This window comes from Eurytemora carolleeae, unplaced genomic scaffold (genome assembly GCF_000591075.1).
Source record: "Eurytemora carolleeae unplaced genomic scaffold, Eaff_2.0 scaffold784, whole genome shotgun sequence".
NCBI classification, from domain to species: Eukaryota; Metazoa; Arthropoda; class Copepoda; order Calanoida; family Temoridae; genus Eurytemora; species Eurytemora carolleeae.
The window spans coordinates 66901-86039 of NW_019396758.1; the positions used below are offsets into that span (position 1 = coordinate 66901).

The following is a 19139-nucleotide window of genomic DNA, read 5'->3' on the forward strand; positions in this document are numbered from 1 at the left end:
TTTTTATTTCACTTTTCTTTGTAACCCAATAACGCAAACCTCATGAGTTTGGTTAGATTATCTTATCAAAGTTTAAAATATCAGGTTGCAAAGATATAGTGATCATTAAATTTGATTTGAGTTTGTGGTCTTTTATGCTAATATGGATATCAAGATAAATGCTTGATCTTGATATTTTGTTAATCTGCAGATTAATTTAATCTCTATCAGAAATCCCGTGGTAATTGTGCAATTATAAATGTGCAAAAATAATTCCTATCTTTAAAACTGAACAAAAAGATAAATTTAATAACTACAGACCAATTAGCATTCTACCAGCGCTAAGTAAACTTCTTGAAAAAATAGCTGCGACTCAAATGTTTAAATATCTTAACAAGTTTGAGATTTTCTATCAACATCAATATGGATTTAGACCACAACATAATACTAATCAACCTTTACTACACCTAATGAATAAAATTAACGAAAATCTTAATAAACCCCAAACAGAATTTACACTGGGAATTTTTTTAGATCTTAAGAAAGCTTTTGACTGTTGCAACTTAGATATTCTTTTTAAAAAACTAGAGTATTACAGTTTTAAAAATGTAGCTAACACATGGTTTCAAAACTATTTAGTAAATAGGACTCAATATTTTTGTATAAATGGTATTTTTTCTAATGAAAAAAAAAAACAATTTTATGTGGTGTTCCTCAGGGAAGTGTTCTTGGGCCCCTACTTTTTCTCATATACATAAACGGTTTGCCTTTAGCAACGTCTTTTTTTTACTAATCTATTTGCTGATGACACTAGTTTTCTAAAATCATCTCCACATATCGAAACTTTAGTAATTGATGCGAACTTTGAACTAAAAAAGGCAGCTGCATGGTTTCAGGCAAACCGTTTAACACTAAATGTTTCCAAAACAAAGTTTATGATATTTAGGAATAAAAATATGCATTTTGATCCTGAGAACTGCAAATTAAAAATTGAAATTGAGATACTAGAAAGAATAGGAACTGACTGTACAAATAAATATTCCAAATTTGTTGGGCTCAAAATTGATGAACTTTTAAATTGGGACTATCAAATTGAACATGTTTCCAATAAGATTGCTAGCTCAATTTTTGCTCTGAATCAGATTAAAAACATTTTACCGTTAAACATTCGTCTACTAGTCTATAATGCACTTGTAAGGCCACATATTGAGTATGGAATTATTACATGGGGGGGCGTAAAAAATGCTAAAATACAGAAAATCAAGTCACTACAAAAAAAGAACCATTAGAGCAGTAAATAATAGTTCATTTAAGGCACACTCAGATCCAATATTTTTCAGATTAGAACTCCTAAATTTTGATGATACATATAAACTAGGTGTTCTATCTTTTATGCATAAATACTGTTATGAAAACCTTCCAGCTTCCTTCCATGATATGTTTAATTCTTTAGCTGAACCAAATAGAACAAAATCATATAAACTTGAACGGGTTCTGTTTAAAACTCTAGAATGTTTTCCCTCTGCTTTGTTTCCAAAAATATGGAATTCGATTGAATTAGAGCTGAAAGAAACTAAATCTGCAAAATCGTTTAAAAGAAAAGTCGCCAAGATCTCTTTAGATAGTTATGCAAATTATATCTGTAAAAAAAACTGTCTATCATGTGGATAAACTTAGTACTTTACTATCTTCATCACCCTGTATTTCATAAACATGATTTTAATAACTTATGTTACCCTCTGCTTCAACCCTTACGCTGAGTATCCTCCCTTTACCTTATACTCCCTCACCTCCTCCTTACCATTTTCTTGATTTATCATCATTCTTATGTTTAAAATGTACAATGTACATTGTTTTTATCTGCAATTCTCATTGGTTTATAGTGGGCCAACCAATTAAAACAACCTACTCTGGTTAGGCGGGTCCAAACTACATAGTAAATTGTGATTTTTATTTGTATTATCTCGTGCTTTGTAGTTGAATAAAATATGAAATGAAATTGTACCCAGTCAGGGGTTTTTAAGGAGCTTTGGATCATGGGAGGATTAACTAAAATGAAGATATAGAAAGTTAAAGCTTTATAAAGATCCTTAGATTAAAGTGGGTCCGTTTATTTAATACTTTTTAATAGTTTTTATTTTGTAAATGTTGTTGTTTATTTATTTATTTGTCCTTGAATTCGGTCCAATAAATATTTCTATGGTTGTATTAGATGTTGTTTACTTGTCAACCTTATAAACCGGAAAAGAACCGGTGTCATGCAGCAGTTCTTCCCCTTGGCAACTTCCCAAATGTGCAATATCCCAAGCGGCAACTTTCCAAGGGTAAGGTTAGGCCCTTTGAAACGCCACAAGCTACAATGGTGGGTCGAGCGCTTTGGAAAGTTGCCGCTTGGGACATTGCATATTTTAGAAGTTGCCGCTTGGGAAGTAGCCTTGGGAAAGTACCTTACATCATCAGAACGACATCATCTTCTATATTATTGATTGGGCATGAAGTTTCATATAAAAATACCTCTCGAGTCTCTTTAACTAACATTGTGTAAAATGTTTAAAACTTTAGGGTGGGAAAAGTTTCGCTGGTCAGAAGCATGAGTATACGGCAAGAGGGAGGGGGTGCAGAGGCGCCATGAGCCCCGCAAAACGATCTCCGATTTGCAGAATGACATCCAGGCCCGGCAAAACCATCTCCGTGGCCCTTGCTATGTCTCTGAGCCTCGCCGTTCGTCTCCACGCCCCGCAATTTGGTATCCAATTAAAAATATTTGGCTTTTACATCCACCAAAAACCTTTTTTGCAAAAATCTCAACATGATAAAATAGTTTATGATAATACATTAACAATTTGTATTAAAAAGTCCTTTTTAATGAGATTAAAGGTTTTAATTTGTTTTTCTAAATTTCACAAATTTCTTAAATTGTAAACAACTATTACAGTTTTGTGTAAAGAGAGACACATTTTATAATATTTGACAGGGGTTTCAAACAATATCAGCACCAAGTTTTTGCGAAATCCTTGAATTTGTGTTTTTGTTGTATGCTTTCGAAAACATTTCAAGTTGAAAAAACATTTAAGATAATCTAAAAATCTGTAACATACTATACTTACAGGACAGGACAGGGTCGTGTCCATATTTAAGTTTTGATAAGTTTAATTTACTTTAAAATATTTGGACTGAAACCTGTTTAGTCAATCATCTATCTGTCAATATACCTGTTACTATGGAACGGACCCTCATTAATTTGCATAAGTATAAATTATCAATGGTTTAAACCATCAAGTTACATAGGTATTGAAAAATTTGAATTTGTGCTACAAACATGTAACTATGGATAAATAAATTAATTGAAAGCTAAGGATGAGTAAATTACAGCTAAGGATGAGTAAATGAAAGCTAAGGATGAGTAAATTACAGCTAAGGATGAGTAAATGAAAGCTAAGGATGAGTAAATGAAAGCTAAGGATGAGAAAATGAAACTAAGGTTGAGAAAATAAAAGCTAAGGATGAGTGAATGAAAGCTAAGGATGTGTAAATGAAAGCTAGGTTGAGTAAATGAAAGCTAAGGATGAGTAAATGAAAGCTAAGGAAGTGTAAATGAAAGCTAGGTTGAGTAAATGAAAGCTAAGGATGAGTAAATGAAAGCTAAGGTTGAGTAAATGAAAGCTAAGGATGAGAAAATGAAACTAAGGTTGAGAAAATAAAAGCTAAGGATGAGTAAATGAAAGCTAAGGATGTGTAAATGAAAGCTAGGTTGAGTAAATGAAAGCTAAGGATGAGTAAATGAAGGCTATGGATAAGTAAATGAAAGCTAAGAATGAGTAAATGAAAGCTAAGGACAAGTAAATGAAAGCTAAGGATAAGTAATTGAAAGCTAAGGATGAGTAAATGAAAGCTAAGGATAAGTAAATGAAAGCTAAGGATGAGTCAATGAAAGCTAGGGATAAGTAAATTAAAGCTAGGAATGAGTAAATTGTAACTCTGGATGAATAAATTAATTGAAAGCTATGGATAAGTAAATGAAATCTAAGGATGAGTAAATGAAAGCTAAGGATGAATAAATGAAATCTAAGGATGAGTAAATGAAAGCTGGTGATGAGTAAATAAAGGCTAAGGATGAGTAAATGAAAGATAAGGATGAGTAAATGAAAGCTAAGGATGACCCCACCACCTGTGTATATCTGCAGCTCTATAATCTTCTGAGATAATTCCAGGGATTAGGATTTCAAAATTTACAACCAACCTTAAAGCGAGGTTTCTTCTCTTTATTCTAAACCAGAGCTCAGCAAAATATACTTTTTCAAAAGTTTAATCTATCTTTAATCAAAACCATAAACTTGCCATTGGTTAACGATTTAAATTTTTACGCCGATACACAAAAACATCTTTACACATTTTTGGAAAAAATGTTTGTTTTTGTCTTTCATGGAATTGAAACAATAAAATGAACAGTAGTTGCAGTTATTCTTTTTATGTTTTAATACCTTTTTTTCATGAATTAATTATTTTGTTTATAAAAAAATGAAAAATTAAAGCTATTTCTTGTTAAAAAAACAGAATTATAAATTCATTGTTTATTTTAGATTTTAATTTATACATTGTGCATGGTTCATTTGCAATTAGCATACAGTGAAAAATCTATAAACCTGTAAACATGTTAATCTATTTACCTGTAAACCTGTAAACCGATGAACCTGTAAACCTATTTCCCTGTAAACCAATAAACCTGTAAACCTGTAAGCCCATATACCTGTAAGCTTGTAAACCTGTAAACCTGTAAACCTGTAAACTAGTTAACCTTTAAACCTGTAAACCTGTAAACCTGTAAACCTGTAAACCTGCAAACCTGTAAACCTGTAAACCTGTAAACATGTAAACCTGTAAACCTGTAAACCTGTAAACATGTAAACCTGTAAACTTATAAACTTGTAAACCTGTAAACCTGTAAACTTATAAACTTGTAAACCTATAAATTGACCCACGGGAAGATAAAGTTTGCTGCGCCCCGTGAGCCCCTATTGTAAAGAGCTGAAGACTTATTGTGCTCAATTCTACTTAATTCTCAATTGTGAAACATACAGGTGTCTATCTTGTGAAGTCTGCACGTGTGTTATCCCCCCCTAACCCCCCTCCACCCCCTTTCAGCCATCTGTGTAAAGTCTCATAAAATGGTTTATTTTGGGTCTGATCTAGCAGATTAAGTTAAAGGTCAGGTATATAATAGTGGTTGTGTGCAGGTCAACTAGCCCACCTGTTAGAGGGGGATTCAATCATTTATTCATCAATCAACACATAATTAGCGAATTATTAAATGAGGATCAATAGATTACAAGTTACAAAGTGTCATAATTTGAACGTTTAGCTTTAATAAACCGTATCTACATTCCATTGATTTTTAGTAACATATTTAAAATCGATATGGTTGATCTTTTTCATTACTTTTCGTTATGAGGCTCGTGTTATTTAACATTAAATTACATATTACAAATTTGAAACTTTTAACATTTTCCTGAATTTTGACCATTTTTAAAATCTGTATAAATGAGTGCTATGTCCTGGATATTCTGCTGGATGTACAGTGAAACCCTTAATAACGAATACATCGAAAGAATTCATCAAATGTCGTATTCTTCACTTTCTGATAATAGAATGTTGCAGATATTTAGTTTTTTAATTAAATGATTATATGGAACTCTTTAAAACTGTTCCCGCATATTCATAGCTTTTTATTTATTTTCGCAAAATCTGAAATTTACGAAATATAATATAAAACTCATTAAAAAATTGTCAAGACGACATTTGATAAATTCTTCCGATGTATTCGTTATTAAGGGTTTCACTGTATGTAGTATACTGTGGACAAATTTCTTAGGATGCATTTGATACATTTAAAACGTTTCTACGACGTATATTTACTGAGTTTGAGAGCAAAGTCAACGTTCAAAATCATAAATTTGGGTGGGTACGTTTTCAGAATCGGTTCTTTTAAATTATAAAATAACGACGACAAAAAAGGAAACAAAATTCTACAGTAAACTAATTAGTTGCTTAGGAACAGGTTGAGAAAATAAAAATTGACTCTTATCATCAAAAATGAGTAATCTTATTCAATTATTAGTTTCTATAATCGTTTTGCTCCAACGAAAGTTTGAAGAATAAGTTTGAAAATTAGACCTGAGGTTTTTACACGTCAACTAAAAGGAACTGAGTTTTTGCCACAAACTCAATTTTTATCATCCCTTTATCTTTGCAGCCTGATTGTGTTAACCTTGGATATTTCAAACTTAAATTATGTGGTCTAATATGATTCATAGTTTGAAATATCAAAGTTATACGACATTAGATTGTAAAGTTATAGGAATGAGAAAATCAGAGTTTGTGGCAAAAACTCAATTCCTTTTCTGAATATTTAAATTTTTATTTTTTATACTTAATAGATTTTTTTATTAATAGTTTAAAAATTCATAGTTTAAAATATCAAAGGTCTAAGTATAGTTGGTTCCACTTAAAATTGTATTCAATGTCAGTACTCAATTGACACCAGATTTTAGCGGATTTGAGACGCCGCTCAAATTCATTAAATTCGGATTCGGGTTGCAAAGATACAGGAATTATAAAATCAGAGTTTGTGGCAAATAATCAATTTCTTTAAATAGAATCAGGTGAACAGTTCCTCTAGAAGAAGGAATTTGAACTGTTTTAGCAAGAAACTGGCCGCCCATATAATTTTAAGTAAAACTGTAAAATATTAGAAATAGAAACACGACATTAGGCTACAACAGGTTTCCATAAAACAGTTCAAATTTTCAAAATTAAGAAATGAATAAATAGATAAAAACATTTTTGATTCACTAAATCAACATCAGGATAATTTCTTAGAAAACGATTTATCGACACGTTTTTCGGTGTCATTGCTCGCTTGAAACTTTATTACATGCTAGGCTTTTAGGTCGCTTCGCGCCCATCTTCTATTTAAATTGTGAACATGTTCTTTTTGTTTACATTTTAAAACAAAGAATAAAATAATTTTGCAGATTTTTAAGAAAAATTCGCGGATTTTCAAGAATTTAAATATTTTTAAAAAATTAAAAACCTTTAAAACACATTTTTTTATTTTTATCATTCATAAACCTTCCCTGTGGTCACGTGATGTCCCACAAAAAATTTGGGCCCGATCGGTTCTGCCGTTTTGACGTTTATTTGATACAAACAGAAAACAGACAAGCCAAATTTATATATAGATATTATGAACTCCTGATGATGCCAAAGTTTTAGGCGAAATAACTTGAGAAGAAAATGATATAATTCTAGTGCTAGAGAGTAGGGTTGGGGTTTGTTTAAAAACGATCTAAAGTCAGAAACTTTGAAACAGAAAAAATGGTATTTTATAGAAAAGAAATGTTTTAAAAACTTTTAAAAAATTCTTTGTGTAGAACTGGGCTTCAAATCCTGTCCTAGCCGTAGCACTCGGTCCAGTAACGTGTTTAAACTAACCCAATCCTAAAAATTGGTTAAAACTTTATTGGCTACAAATTTATGACGATAAGGGGTGGGGATATACGATCAAATTTTGAAATTAAAAATTTTTTCTGGTTTTTATAAGCTTTTTCTACGAAAAAAAAAATTATTTCCTCTCCATTTAATTAAGTTAAATAAGTTAATTAAGTTTTTCAATGAAAAAAAGAATTCAAAACTTAGAAATTTAAAAAAAAGTTAAAACAGTGTAGTGTGGAAGACGATGCCTGGCCGCGTTAAACAAGTTCCACAAGATTCAACAGAATGAGATAGAACGGATACGGGGCATAGTACTGATAAAACATCTACACGTGTGATATCGATATTGACTCTAGTTCTGAACCCTCTAGTAATTATAGTAGTTATAAGAAATTTATATACTGGAAGTTATTTTTGCGTTTTTATTAGAGTCTGACTCACGTCCTCTATATTGGTGACCCCCCACTTTGAACATACAGTTAAACGCTATCCAGTTTCGTGATTTTCTTGAACTTTGAACATTAAGTGATACATCTCAGCATCATGACCGACAAGAAAGAAACTATAACCGAGTTCGTCACCAAAGTCTCCGTCAAGCTCCCGGATTTCTGGACAGATGACCCCGACCTGTGGTTCCTTCATGCAGAGGCGGCCTTCTGAAATGCCCATATCACACTGTCAATAACCAAATTCGACCACATCGTACAGAAACTTCCCCAGAAGATTATGGTCTCGGTACGCGGCCTGATCATGGGTTCTGCTGCCTCCTCAGAAACCCCTAAGTTATAAGAAATATATATACTGGAAGTTATTTATGCGTTTTTATTAGAGTCTGACTCACGTCCTCTATAGTAGGTAAATAAAATTAGTGTTAAACAAAAAAAAATTTCATGAACACTTTTTTTGGCATATTCGGGCATTAAAGTATTTGGTTTTTCATAATTGACATAATTGACATAGTTTCATGATTGACATTTTTAAAAAAGAAATTCAAGTTTTTTGTATCACTTGTGGGATTTGTGTAGAAAAGACAATATACAATATACAAAGAAGATTTGAAGTAGTTAAAATACTAGATTTAGAATCTTGAATTTGTATTTGAGAGCTCTAGGTTCCCATTCCCAAGCTAGAATTAAGTCAAAATTGTGTTTTAGCTCACGCTATATTCCAACCCGGAGTTACTGGTTCGGACGGATCAGCTCCGGGTGTGGTATTGCACTGTCAGGACGAATATCCTGACGTAACCTAGAACTGGAGGAAACTTTTTACACACAGACACACAGCAGAACGTTGACCTAACTCCAGAAATACATTTTTGCCAGAGCTAGGGGGGGGGGGTGCTTAGAAACGTTTTTCATGAATAAAACTCAAAGAGATAGAGAAATTATTACAAAATTAATTAAAATAAAATCAACAAACAAAAAATTCATGTCTAACGTTTATTAATATTGATGACCCAATACAGCAAGACCCATAAAACTATAGAATATGAAGACGACATGTCAGAAATATTTTGTGCATTTGTTAGTTAAACCTGTACCTTCAAAATCACCTTAGTAAGTGTAATAGATCTGTTTATATTGTATATTTGCTTTATTTTATTTCATTTCCATATTTGAAATTATTTACTAGAGTTATAAATGTATTTCTATTCCACAGTTTTATAGGTCCTACTGTATGTTATAGTTCCAGTCCTACTGTATGTTATAGTTCAAGTCCTACTGTATGTTATAGTTCCAGTCCTACTATGGTATAGTTCCAGTCCTGTCCTACTGTATGGTATAGTTCCAGTCCTACTGTATGGTATAGTTCCAGTCCTACTGTATGGTATAGTTCCAGTCCTACTGTATGGTATAGTTCCATTCCTACTGTATGGTATAGTTCCAGTCCTCAATCAAAAGAAAAATTATAAATTTTAGAAAATGGAAACTTGTAAAACGTTTTGAATAAAATCGTCATTAATTTTGAGTTTCTGCTAAAAAAATATAGAAAAGCATATACCCCCACCACCACTTTATACACATACATCTAAACAGTTTGTTTTTAACCTTTGTGACAGAAACAATCTCAAGGAATAATGATTGTCTTAAAACATTTTATTTAAAGTGAATATTTGCAAATTATCTTTTTTCCATCTCATAATCTGAGTTCGTTTCCCTTATCTCCATTTGACAACCCCAATTTATTAAATAATCTTTTTTGTTTTTTTATTTTCTTGTGGTTTTTAACAATTTTTTTTTCTTTTTTTTCGATTTTGATGGTTATTATTTCGTTTACTCTACAGAGGTTTGGTCCATCACCATCACCGAATTTTAAATGTGTGTGTTATGTTTCTCTTTTAAATTATTGTCCTCGACCGAAAATTCCAAGTTAGATAAAAACTGATTGAAAGCTGTAAAATGAGTGAAGCTGTAAACATCTAAAAGCTCAAGTAGATAAAAAACAGACCCACGGTCTCACGACTAAGGTTGTAAACAAATATTTATTTTAAAGTTTTAAATACTTTTGGTCCTTTAAATTTGGGCATTCTCTTTTATCTAGAACAATTAGAAAAATTTCGCAAAATGAATTGAGTTTTTGCCACAAACTCAAAATTTCTCATTCCTTTATCTTTTTAACCCAATCGTCGTAGACCTTCGATATTTCAACCTTCGTTATTTGTATCTTATAGAATTCATAGTTTGAAACATCTCAGGTCTACGACTTTGGGTTACAAAGATAAAAGGATTAATAAATCAGAGTTTGTGGCAAAAACTCAATTTCTTTGAAATGGCATGGTCAGAATCCGTTCGTCAGATGATCAGATAAACTATTCATTATATTATCAATTTCTGCCATATTTCAAATATACTTTTAATTTTTTTTTTAAATTTAGATTTTTGATATGTTGGACTAAAAATAGGGTTAAATATGTGTAATTCATAATTTCTTTAGGATTTATTTAATAATGATGAAATCAGGTATTTTACCCAATTCCTACTGCAGGACCCCCCCCCTCACCCCCACCCTTATCTTTTTAGACATAACTGTAAGTGTTGTTCTGAGGTTTTTTTTCCTTTTCCAACTAACACATGCCCCTTCATTTATATATATATATTCTTTTCTAAATTTTCACCCAATTGTAGAATTCATTCTTTTGAAACTAAAAAGATTACAAATGGAAATAAAAAATATTTAGATTTAAAAAGAAAATATCGTTTTTTCATTATTTGACATATGTAAAGTACTATAAATCATGTAGGATCATTTAAAAACCAAATATATAACTTCTAAAAATTACAAACTGTATTATGTTCAAGTTTGCTTTTATGAATTAAACTTTGCAATATCTTTATTAAAAAAAAAGAATATAAATTGGAAAAACGATCCTAAACGATCCAAAAATTACAATAACGTTCGTTTTTGCATCGTTTTTTGAATCGTTTTGGTGTCAATTTTGATTATATCTTCTGTCTGGGTCAACATTTGATATACTTCAAGAACCGCAAATGTTCAAAACAAAACATTATGAAAGTTTGATCTTAGAAGAAAACATAGGTAAAAATTACCAAAAAGCGTACCAACATGTGTAAGAGAAATTAATAAAAACTGCACCACAGTTTAATATGTCTCTATTATTATTACATGTTTATTTAGTTTAAATTGAGTACTTTTCGGATATGTTTACAGATAGATATGTAATTTTCTCTTAAAAATAATCGAATGAAACATTTTTAAGACATTTGGTGTTATTTCTTTCTAAAATGGTTATTTTTTTCATATTTTTCTTAATCATCTTTAAAGGGTTGTATGACATAGTTTTTTTTTAAGTTTGAAGTTTTCAAATAAAATATATGTTTAATCTCTCTCTTTTACGAAACCGAAAAAAAACATTTTATTTCATATTTATTTATTTTTCTGTTATTAGAACAACAGTGCTGTTCAATTCACTGTAGAAACCTGAAAATATATAAAGTATGTTACATTAAGTTGTGGATCAAAACTATTTTCTTTTTTTCTTAATTTATTAAAAAAAGAAGCATCAAGACCACAATCCTCTGCTCCCCCACAGTTACAAACACAACCTCAACAGTCCCTCCTCCTAACCAACAATACGATCAAGACCTCAACATACTCCAAATAAATATTAATGAAATCCAAACAAACAAACTTGAAGAAATTCTCCACTACATGAAGAAAAACAAAATACATATTGCTGGTATCCAGGAAACAAAATTCACTTCAAAATCAAAACTAAGACCAACTCTAAATTTCACACTGATTAGAAAGAATAGAGATACAGACCAAGAGGAGGTGTTGCCTTTTTCATACACAACCACATCCGTTCCATCAAGTTCCCTGTCCTTCTAGTCTAAAAAACGACCCTCACCTAGAGGAATTAATTTTCTCTATTGCAAGTCACTCACAACTCTACACTCCTCCAATTAGCAGTTGATCACAGGGATACACCATGCCCTCAAATCAAATTAATGTCGATCTAAATGATACATCCATCATCTTTGGAGATTTTCATGCTCACCACCATTTCTGGCACTCAGAGCTCAAGAAGACTATAGAGGCAAAATCATTGCATGGCATCTGTTGTTTATCGTAGAACATTTTTACATTTTATGTCGTCGTTATTTAATAATTTAAAAAACAAATACTGAAAACGTATCCACCCTCAAAGTAGGAGTTTTGAACGTCGAATTTGCGCTCAAACTCAGGATTTACAGATCTTTGAAAAGTTTAATGTGTCTCAAATGAAACCGAAAGAAGTTTTCCGCAACACTGCATACTCAGTTCAACTACCTTACATAGCCGGTCACTCCCTTTAACTAAAATTGTGTCGCACGCCTATAATAGATTATCACCTTATTTTTTGCACTTCCAGTATTTTTCATCTTCCTGTTGGATCGAATCAACTATAAAATAAAGTTGATAACTATAATTATATAATTGTATTTTAAATATAAAACTTGCCAATCCAGTTGTAGAAAGCGGATACCCTAGTATATGTGGCTGAAATTAGAAATATCAAATTAAAAACCAGGATTTAAGGAATACAGGGAGTACAATAAACAATAGAATAAAATAAATATATAGAATAATTGGAATACAATACACATATGGAATACAATAAACATATAGAGTACAATAGATATATAGAGGGAGTATTATAAATATATAGAGTACAATAAACAGATTGAATGTAGTGTGTACAATATAAACATAAATAATAATTCATTCCATAGAATTAAAAGTGTCTGCTTTAATATCAAGTTAAGGCTCTCCATCTCCATCTCAACCCAAAAGTTTTACCCTCAAGTACAGTATAAGTTAAACTTTACATGGGTCAACATTTCTTTTATTTGTAATTAACCTGTAAATCCATTCATAGCACATCCTTCTCCTCGGCTTATTACTCCGATAAGAACTGTCTTGTTTGGTCGACTAGGATCTAAGTAGGGATTACTAGGATCTAAATAGGGATTACTAGGATCTAAATAGGGATTACTAGGATCTAAATAGGGATTATTAGGATCTAAATAGGGATTACTAGGATCTAAATTGGGATTACTAGGATCTAAATAGGGATTATTAGGATCTAAATAGGGATTATTAGGATCTAAATAGGGATTACTAGGATCTACATATAGATTATTATGATCTAAATGGTATCTAAATATAGATTACTAGGATCTAAATAAGGATTACTAGGATCTAAATAGGGATTACTAGGATCTCCTCGGCTTATTACTCCGATAAGAACTGTCTTGTTTGGTCGACTAGGATCTAAGTAGGGATTACTAGGATCTAAATAGGGATTACTAGGATCTAAATAGGGATAACTAGGATCTAAATATGGATTATTAGGATCTAAATATAGATAACTAGGATCTAAATAGGGATTACTAGGATCTAAATATAGATTATTATGATCTGAATAGGGATTACTAGGATCTAAATATGGATTATTAGGATCTAAATGGGATCTAAATATAGATTACTAGGATCTAAATGGGATCTAAATGTAGATAACTAGGATCTAAATAGGGATTACTAGGATCTAAATATAGATTATTATGATCTAAATGGAATCTAAATATAGATATCTATAGGATCTAAATAGGAATTACTAGGATCTTAATATAGATTATTATGATCTATATGGGATCTAAATATAGATAACTAGGATCTAAATAGGGATTAGTAGGATCTAAATATACATTATTATGATCTAAATAGGGATCATTAGGATCTAAATGGGATCTAAATATAGATAACTAGGATCTAAATAGGGATTACTAGGATCTAAATATAGATTATTATGATCTAAATAGGGATTACTAGGATCTAAATATGGATTATTAGGATCTAAATGGGATCTTAATATAGATTATTAAGATCTAAATGGGATCTAAATATAGATGATTAGGATCTAAATAGGGATAAGTAGGATCTAAATATGAATTCTTAGGATCTATATGTGATCTAAATATAGATAACTAGGATCTAAATAGGGATTAATAGGATCTAAATATAGATTATTATGATCTAAATGGGATCTAAATATAGATATCTAGGATCTAAATAGGGATTATTAGGATCTAAATAGGGATTATTATGATCTAAATGGGGATTACTAGGATNGGATCTAAATATATATATCTAGGATCTAAATAGGGATTACTAGGATCTAAATATAGATTATTATGATCTAAATGGGATTTAAATATAGATACCCAGGATCTAGATAGGATTTACAAGGATCTAAAGATGAATTTTACGATCTAAATATGGATTATTATAATCTAAATAGGGATTACTAGGATCTAAATAGGGATTTCTAGTATCTAAAAAGAGATTATTATGATGTAACTGGAGATTATTATGATTAAAATATGGATTATAAGGATTTGAATAGGAATAATTATGATCTAAACAGAGATTATCAGGATCTGAATATGGATTATAAGGATTTGAATAGGAATTATTAGGATCTAAACAGAGATTATCAGGATCTGAATATGGATTATTAGGATTTGAATAGGAATTATTATGATCTAAACAGAGATTATCAGGATCTGAATATGGATTATCAGGATTTAAATAGGAATTATGAGGATCTAAACAGAGATTTTCAGGATCTAAACATTGAATATTAGGATTTGAATAGGAATTATTAGGATCTAAATGAATCAGACATGCCCCCTGGACATGCCCCTCTTTAGATAGATGGTTGGTCAATTACAACAAAATATTCAAAGTTTTCTTAAAATGTACCTTGCAATGTAACTAAGGGACCCCCTGAGTCCCCTTGACATGCATCAGTTGCCCCAGTTATCTCAGTTACCATCTTTGTAGCCTAGAAACACCAGTCAAATCATTGCATCATCCAAAGTAAATAGTAATCATACTGCGGGTATACAGGTTTACTAGTACTGGCCTGTATAGTATATAGTAATCATAATGCCGGTATACAGGTTTACTAGTACTGGCCCGTATAGTGTATAGAAATCATACTGCGTGTATACAGGTTTACTAGTACTGGCCCGTATAGTGTATAGTAATTATACTGCGTTTATACATGTTTACTAGTACTGGCCCGTATAGTGTATAGTAATCATACTGCGTATATACAGGTTTACTAGTACTGGCCCGTATAGTGTCTAGAAATCATACTGCGTGTATACATGTTTACTAGTACTGGCCCGTATAGTGTATAGTAATCATACTGCGTGTATACAAGTTTACTAGTACTGGCACGTATAGTGTATAGTAATCATACTGAGTGTATACATGTTTACTAGTACTGGCCCGTATAGTGTATAGTAATCATACTGCGTGTATACATGTTTACTAGTACTGGCCCGTATAGTGTATAGTAATCATACTGCGTGTATACATGTTTACTAGTACTGGCCAGTATAGTGTATAGAAATCATACTGCGTGTATACATGTTTACTAGTACTGGCCCATATAGTGTATAGTAATCATACTGGGTGTATACATGTTTACTAGTACTGGCCCCTATAGTGTATAGAAATCACACTGCGTGTATACATGTTTACTAGTACTGGCCCATATAGTGTATACTGTATAGTAATCATACTGCGGGTATACAGGTTTACTAGTACTGGCCCCTATAGTGTATAGAAATCATACTGCGGGTATACATGTTTACTAGTACTGGCCCGTTTAGTGTATAAAAATCATACTGCATGTATACAGGTTTACTAGTACTGGCCCGGTTAGTGTATAGTAATCATACTGCGTGTATACAGGTTTACTAGTACTGGCCCGGTTAGTGTATAGTAATATTACTGCGTGTATTTTCTCTTAGGGTCACATCTTACATAGTGAAAAAAAGAATTTTTTTTGAAATACTTATTATTAGGAACCCTGACATGAAAATTATTGAAAATAGCTACAAATTGCAAAAGCAAATTATAAAATTCTTCGGATATTTCCGTATTTTGTGGTGTGGCGTTATTTCTGGGTAAACGTTAAATAATGGTAGTAGTCTCTACGCAGCAAATTTCCGCGGCATTCGCGCACAATTCTGTGAATGTAAACAGTAAATGAAGTGAAAGTATTTCTCATATTTGAGAATCAATAAAGTTTTGCTGAGCGACAGACAGTATAATAATCAATTGTGTTAACATTAGGGATCGATATTACAGCTCACTGCTTAGTTTTAGTAAGTTTATTGTTAAGATTCTGATACTTGCAACAAATGAGAGTTAATTACTTCTGTACTCACATTATAAAGTATAAAGTGTATATTTTAAGTGTATAAATATAAATTCTAATTTTGAAATTTCAGATAAAATACCAGAATTCTGTTGTTCACATTGCCGTAAACTGCAAAAATATGCGCGGATGCCGCGGAAAATTTGCTACGTAGAGTCCACTACCATTATTTAACGTTTACCCAGAAATAACACCACAGTTGGACACCCTGTATTTCCCTAAACAGGAAGACGACAATTAATTCAAGGTTTTGTACCAACTATATGAAGTAAATATCAAATTTACTCTTTTCAACAATAAAATCGATGATTATTTTCGTACACCTTTTTGTTAGGCTTTTACTTTTAAGTATCAAATTAAACTTACAAGGTTCATTTCCTAATTTGATTCTATACATCAAAACTGTGAATATCTAAAGCTTTCAAAATAAAAATTTGTTATTTTTGCTTTAAAGTTCAAGCTGAGACATTCGGAAATTTGTCAAATTTTCAATTAAAATAAACTATTAAAACTGCTTATTTTGAAGACATTAAAAACATAGACCATCCAAAAGCCTTGTGAAATAAAACCTATAGTTCTCCCTAAATCTATTAAATTGAAATGTTTTATTATCATTATTAAAATTAGGAGGAAAAAATAATCAAAACAGCCAAGAGCTATTTTCCATCTGATTGCTTTATACCTTAATTGTTAAAATAATCATCAATTTGTAATTGTAAACTTGTTCTGTATACAGATACATGTATTTTAGCAATAAACTTTATCTTATACAGTGAAACCCTTAATAACGAATACATCGGAAGAATTTATAAAATGTCGTCTTGACAATTTTTCTATGAGTTTTATACTATATTCCGTAAATTTCAGTATTTGCGAAAATAAATAAATAACCATGAATATGCGGGAACAGTTTTAAAGAGTTCCATATAATCATTTAATTAAAAAACCAAATATCTGCAACATTCCATTATCAGAAAGTGAAGAATACGACATTTGATGAATTCTTTTGATGTATTCGTTATTAAGGGTTTCACTGTATTATCTTATCTTATCTTATCGTATCTCATCTTATAACAGCCTTTTTTCAACTCATTCATTATATTATGATAAGTGAAAAGGAAACATAGATCTTCTCTTAATGTGTAACATGTCAACACAACAAATAAAAATTGATAAATTGAGAGATTAAAAAAATAATCCTTACCTCATAAATTTTGTTTCTCTTCTTATTTTTGATTTGTTTGATGTGAATTGATTTTCTTTTCCAAACGTGCGCTAAAAATAAAAAAACTTTCCCCCGAAATATGAAGCTGCAACAAAATATAAGTTTAAGTTCGCTGTCTTCTTTCAATAAGTTAGAGCCTGAAATTTAAAAGAGTTTTGTTGAACGAAACTCTCGAGTTTCCTTTGTGTAGATTTTGATTTATGAGATTCGAAAAAAATGGAGCATACGAAGAAACTGAATAAAATAATATTTCATAGCAAAATGTTGATATCCACAAAACTGCCTAACCCCATTTATAAAACCCGGGTTCTAAAACTGGTTTTCATGATAAAATATCCTGTCTTAAGTTAAGTTAAGTTCGTCTTAACAAATTTGTATTGGGTTTTATATTTTTATATAACTTATTCTCAGTAATTGTTAAGATAAATAAATAGCCATGAAACATGCTGGAACCTTTTTAAAGAGCTTCATATAATTATTCAATAAACAAATTAAATATCTGCAGCATTCCATAATCAGAAGTGTTTGAAGACGACATATTATAAATTCTTTGAAGAATTTTCAATATAGCCAAAGTTCCGAGTTAAACTGCATGACATTAAAAATTGACAACTCTTTAAACCGATGTTTGAGCGAAAAAGACCAAAATAGAGTTGTGTTTCTTTTTTCAATCTGGAAAATGGAAATTTTCTATTATTGTTTCTATATTAGGGAGGAAGATTTGAGGATTTATACAATTTGGCATTTAAAATTTGACAAATTCAGCACGTTTAAAGATAGAAAAACGACAATATATTTTTTATTGTTGCTTATATGTCAAGGATACAACTGTGAATCCGACAAACTATTGTTAAATGTCCAATGACCCCCTGTATCGTATATAATAAAAAACTTTACCCGGTTAAAACTGACCGTCTCGTCACTAATGGGTTACACTCCAATAGATTATCCAGTACAATAGGTGGCAACAGAGAAATGGACCAATTATACGCGCCGCCACAAGTGTTAAATATAACAAGGAAAACGAAATTTTCTCATATTTGTTGATCTGTTTTCCAAGATTAAATAAAAAAGTGTAAAAACAGAAAATAAAAAAAAAACAAATAATTTTGCACTTATTTTAATGTCAGATAAGCATTTTATTCTAAAATTATCACTTTTTTTACAACTTTGCCGGACGCAAAAACTGAATTGACACTTGTGACGTCAGAATACAGCTGTAGCCTGTACTAAGAGAGAAATTCTACGTTGCCATCTATTGTACTAAAATCTATTTGGTTACACTAACCTCCGCAAATTTCAGTTTTTGGATTAAAGTTCAATTTCTCTTTGTTGATCTTGAAACACTGTTCATTACTAAATGGTCAAACATTAAAAGTTTTCTATAAAAAAATGTTATCTTTAAGAATTAGTTCCTGTATGCTCTAATGGTGGTTTCTTGCAAACTGCGACCAATACCGATCTAGACAAAAATATTTATTCACAAAAGAAATAAAATTATTTACAACTATTCTACGAGGAAGTTAAAGGAATTTTACTTTTTACAATAACAAGGGTTCCTACAGTGAAACCCTTATTAACGAATACATCGAAAGAATTCATCAAATGTCGTATTATACACTTTCTGATAATGGAATATTGCAGATATTTAGTTTTTTAATTAAATGATTATGTGGAACTCTTTAAAACATTTCTCGCATATTCATG

At 30.9% G+C, this 19139-nt stretch overlaps 1 protein-coding gene across 1 annotated transcript; it reads right to left on the minus strand.

Annotated features, from left to right (window-relative positions):
• Positions 1-11339: 11339 nt before the first annotated feature.
• Positions 11340-17447, minus strand: LOC111708301 (hypodermin-B). Its single transcript, XM_023481631.1, has 6 exons — positions 17412-17447; positions 14737-14818; positions 12833-12910; positions 12433-12471; positions 12324-12374; positions 11340-11409 (listed from the first exon to the last, which is right to left on the minus strand). Exons 2-5 carry the CDS (start codon positions 14807-14809, stop codon positions 12325-12327), a joined length of 240 nt encoding a protein of 79 aa, XP_023337399.1. The 5' UTR covers positions 14810-14818; positions 17412-17447; the 3' UTR covers positions 11340-11409; position 12324.
• Positions 17448-19139: the final 1692 nt, after the last annotated feature.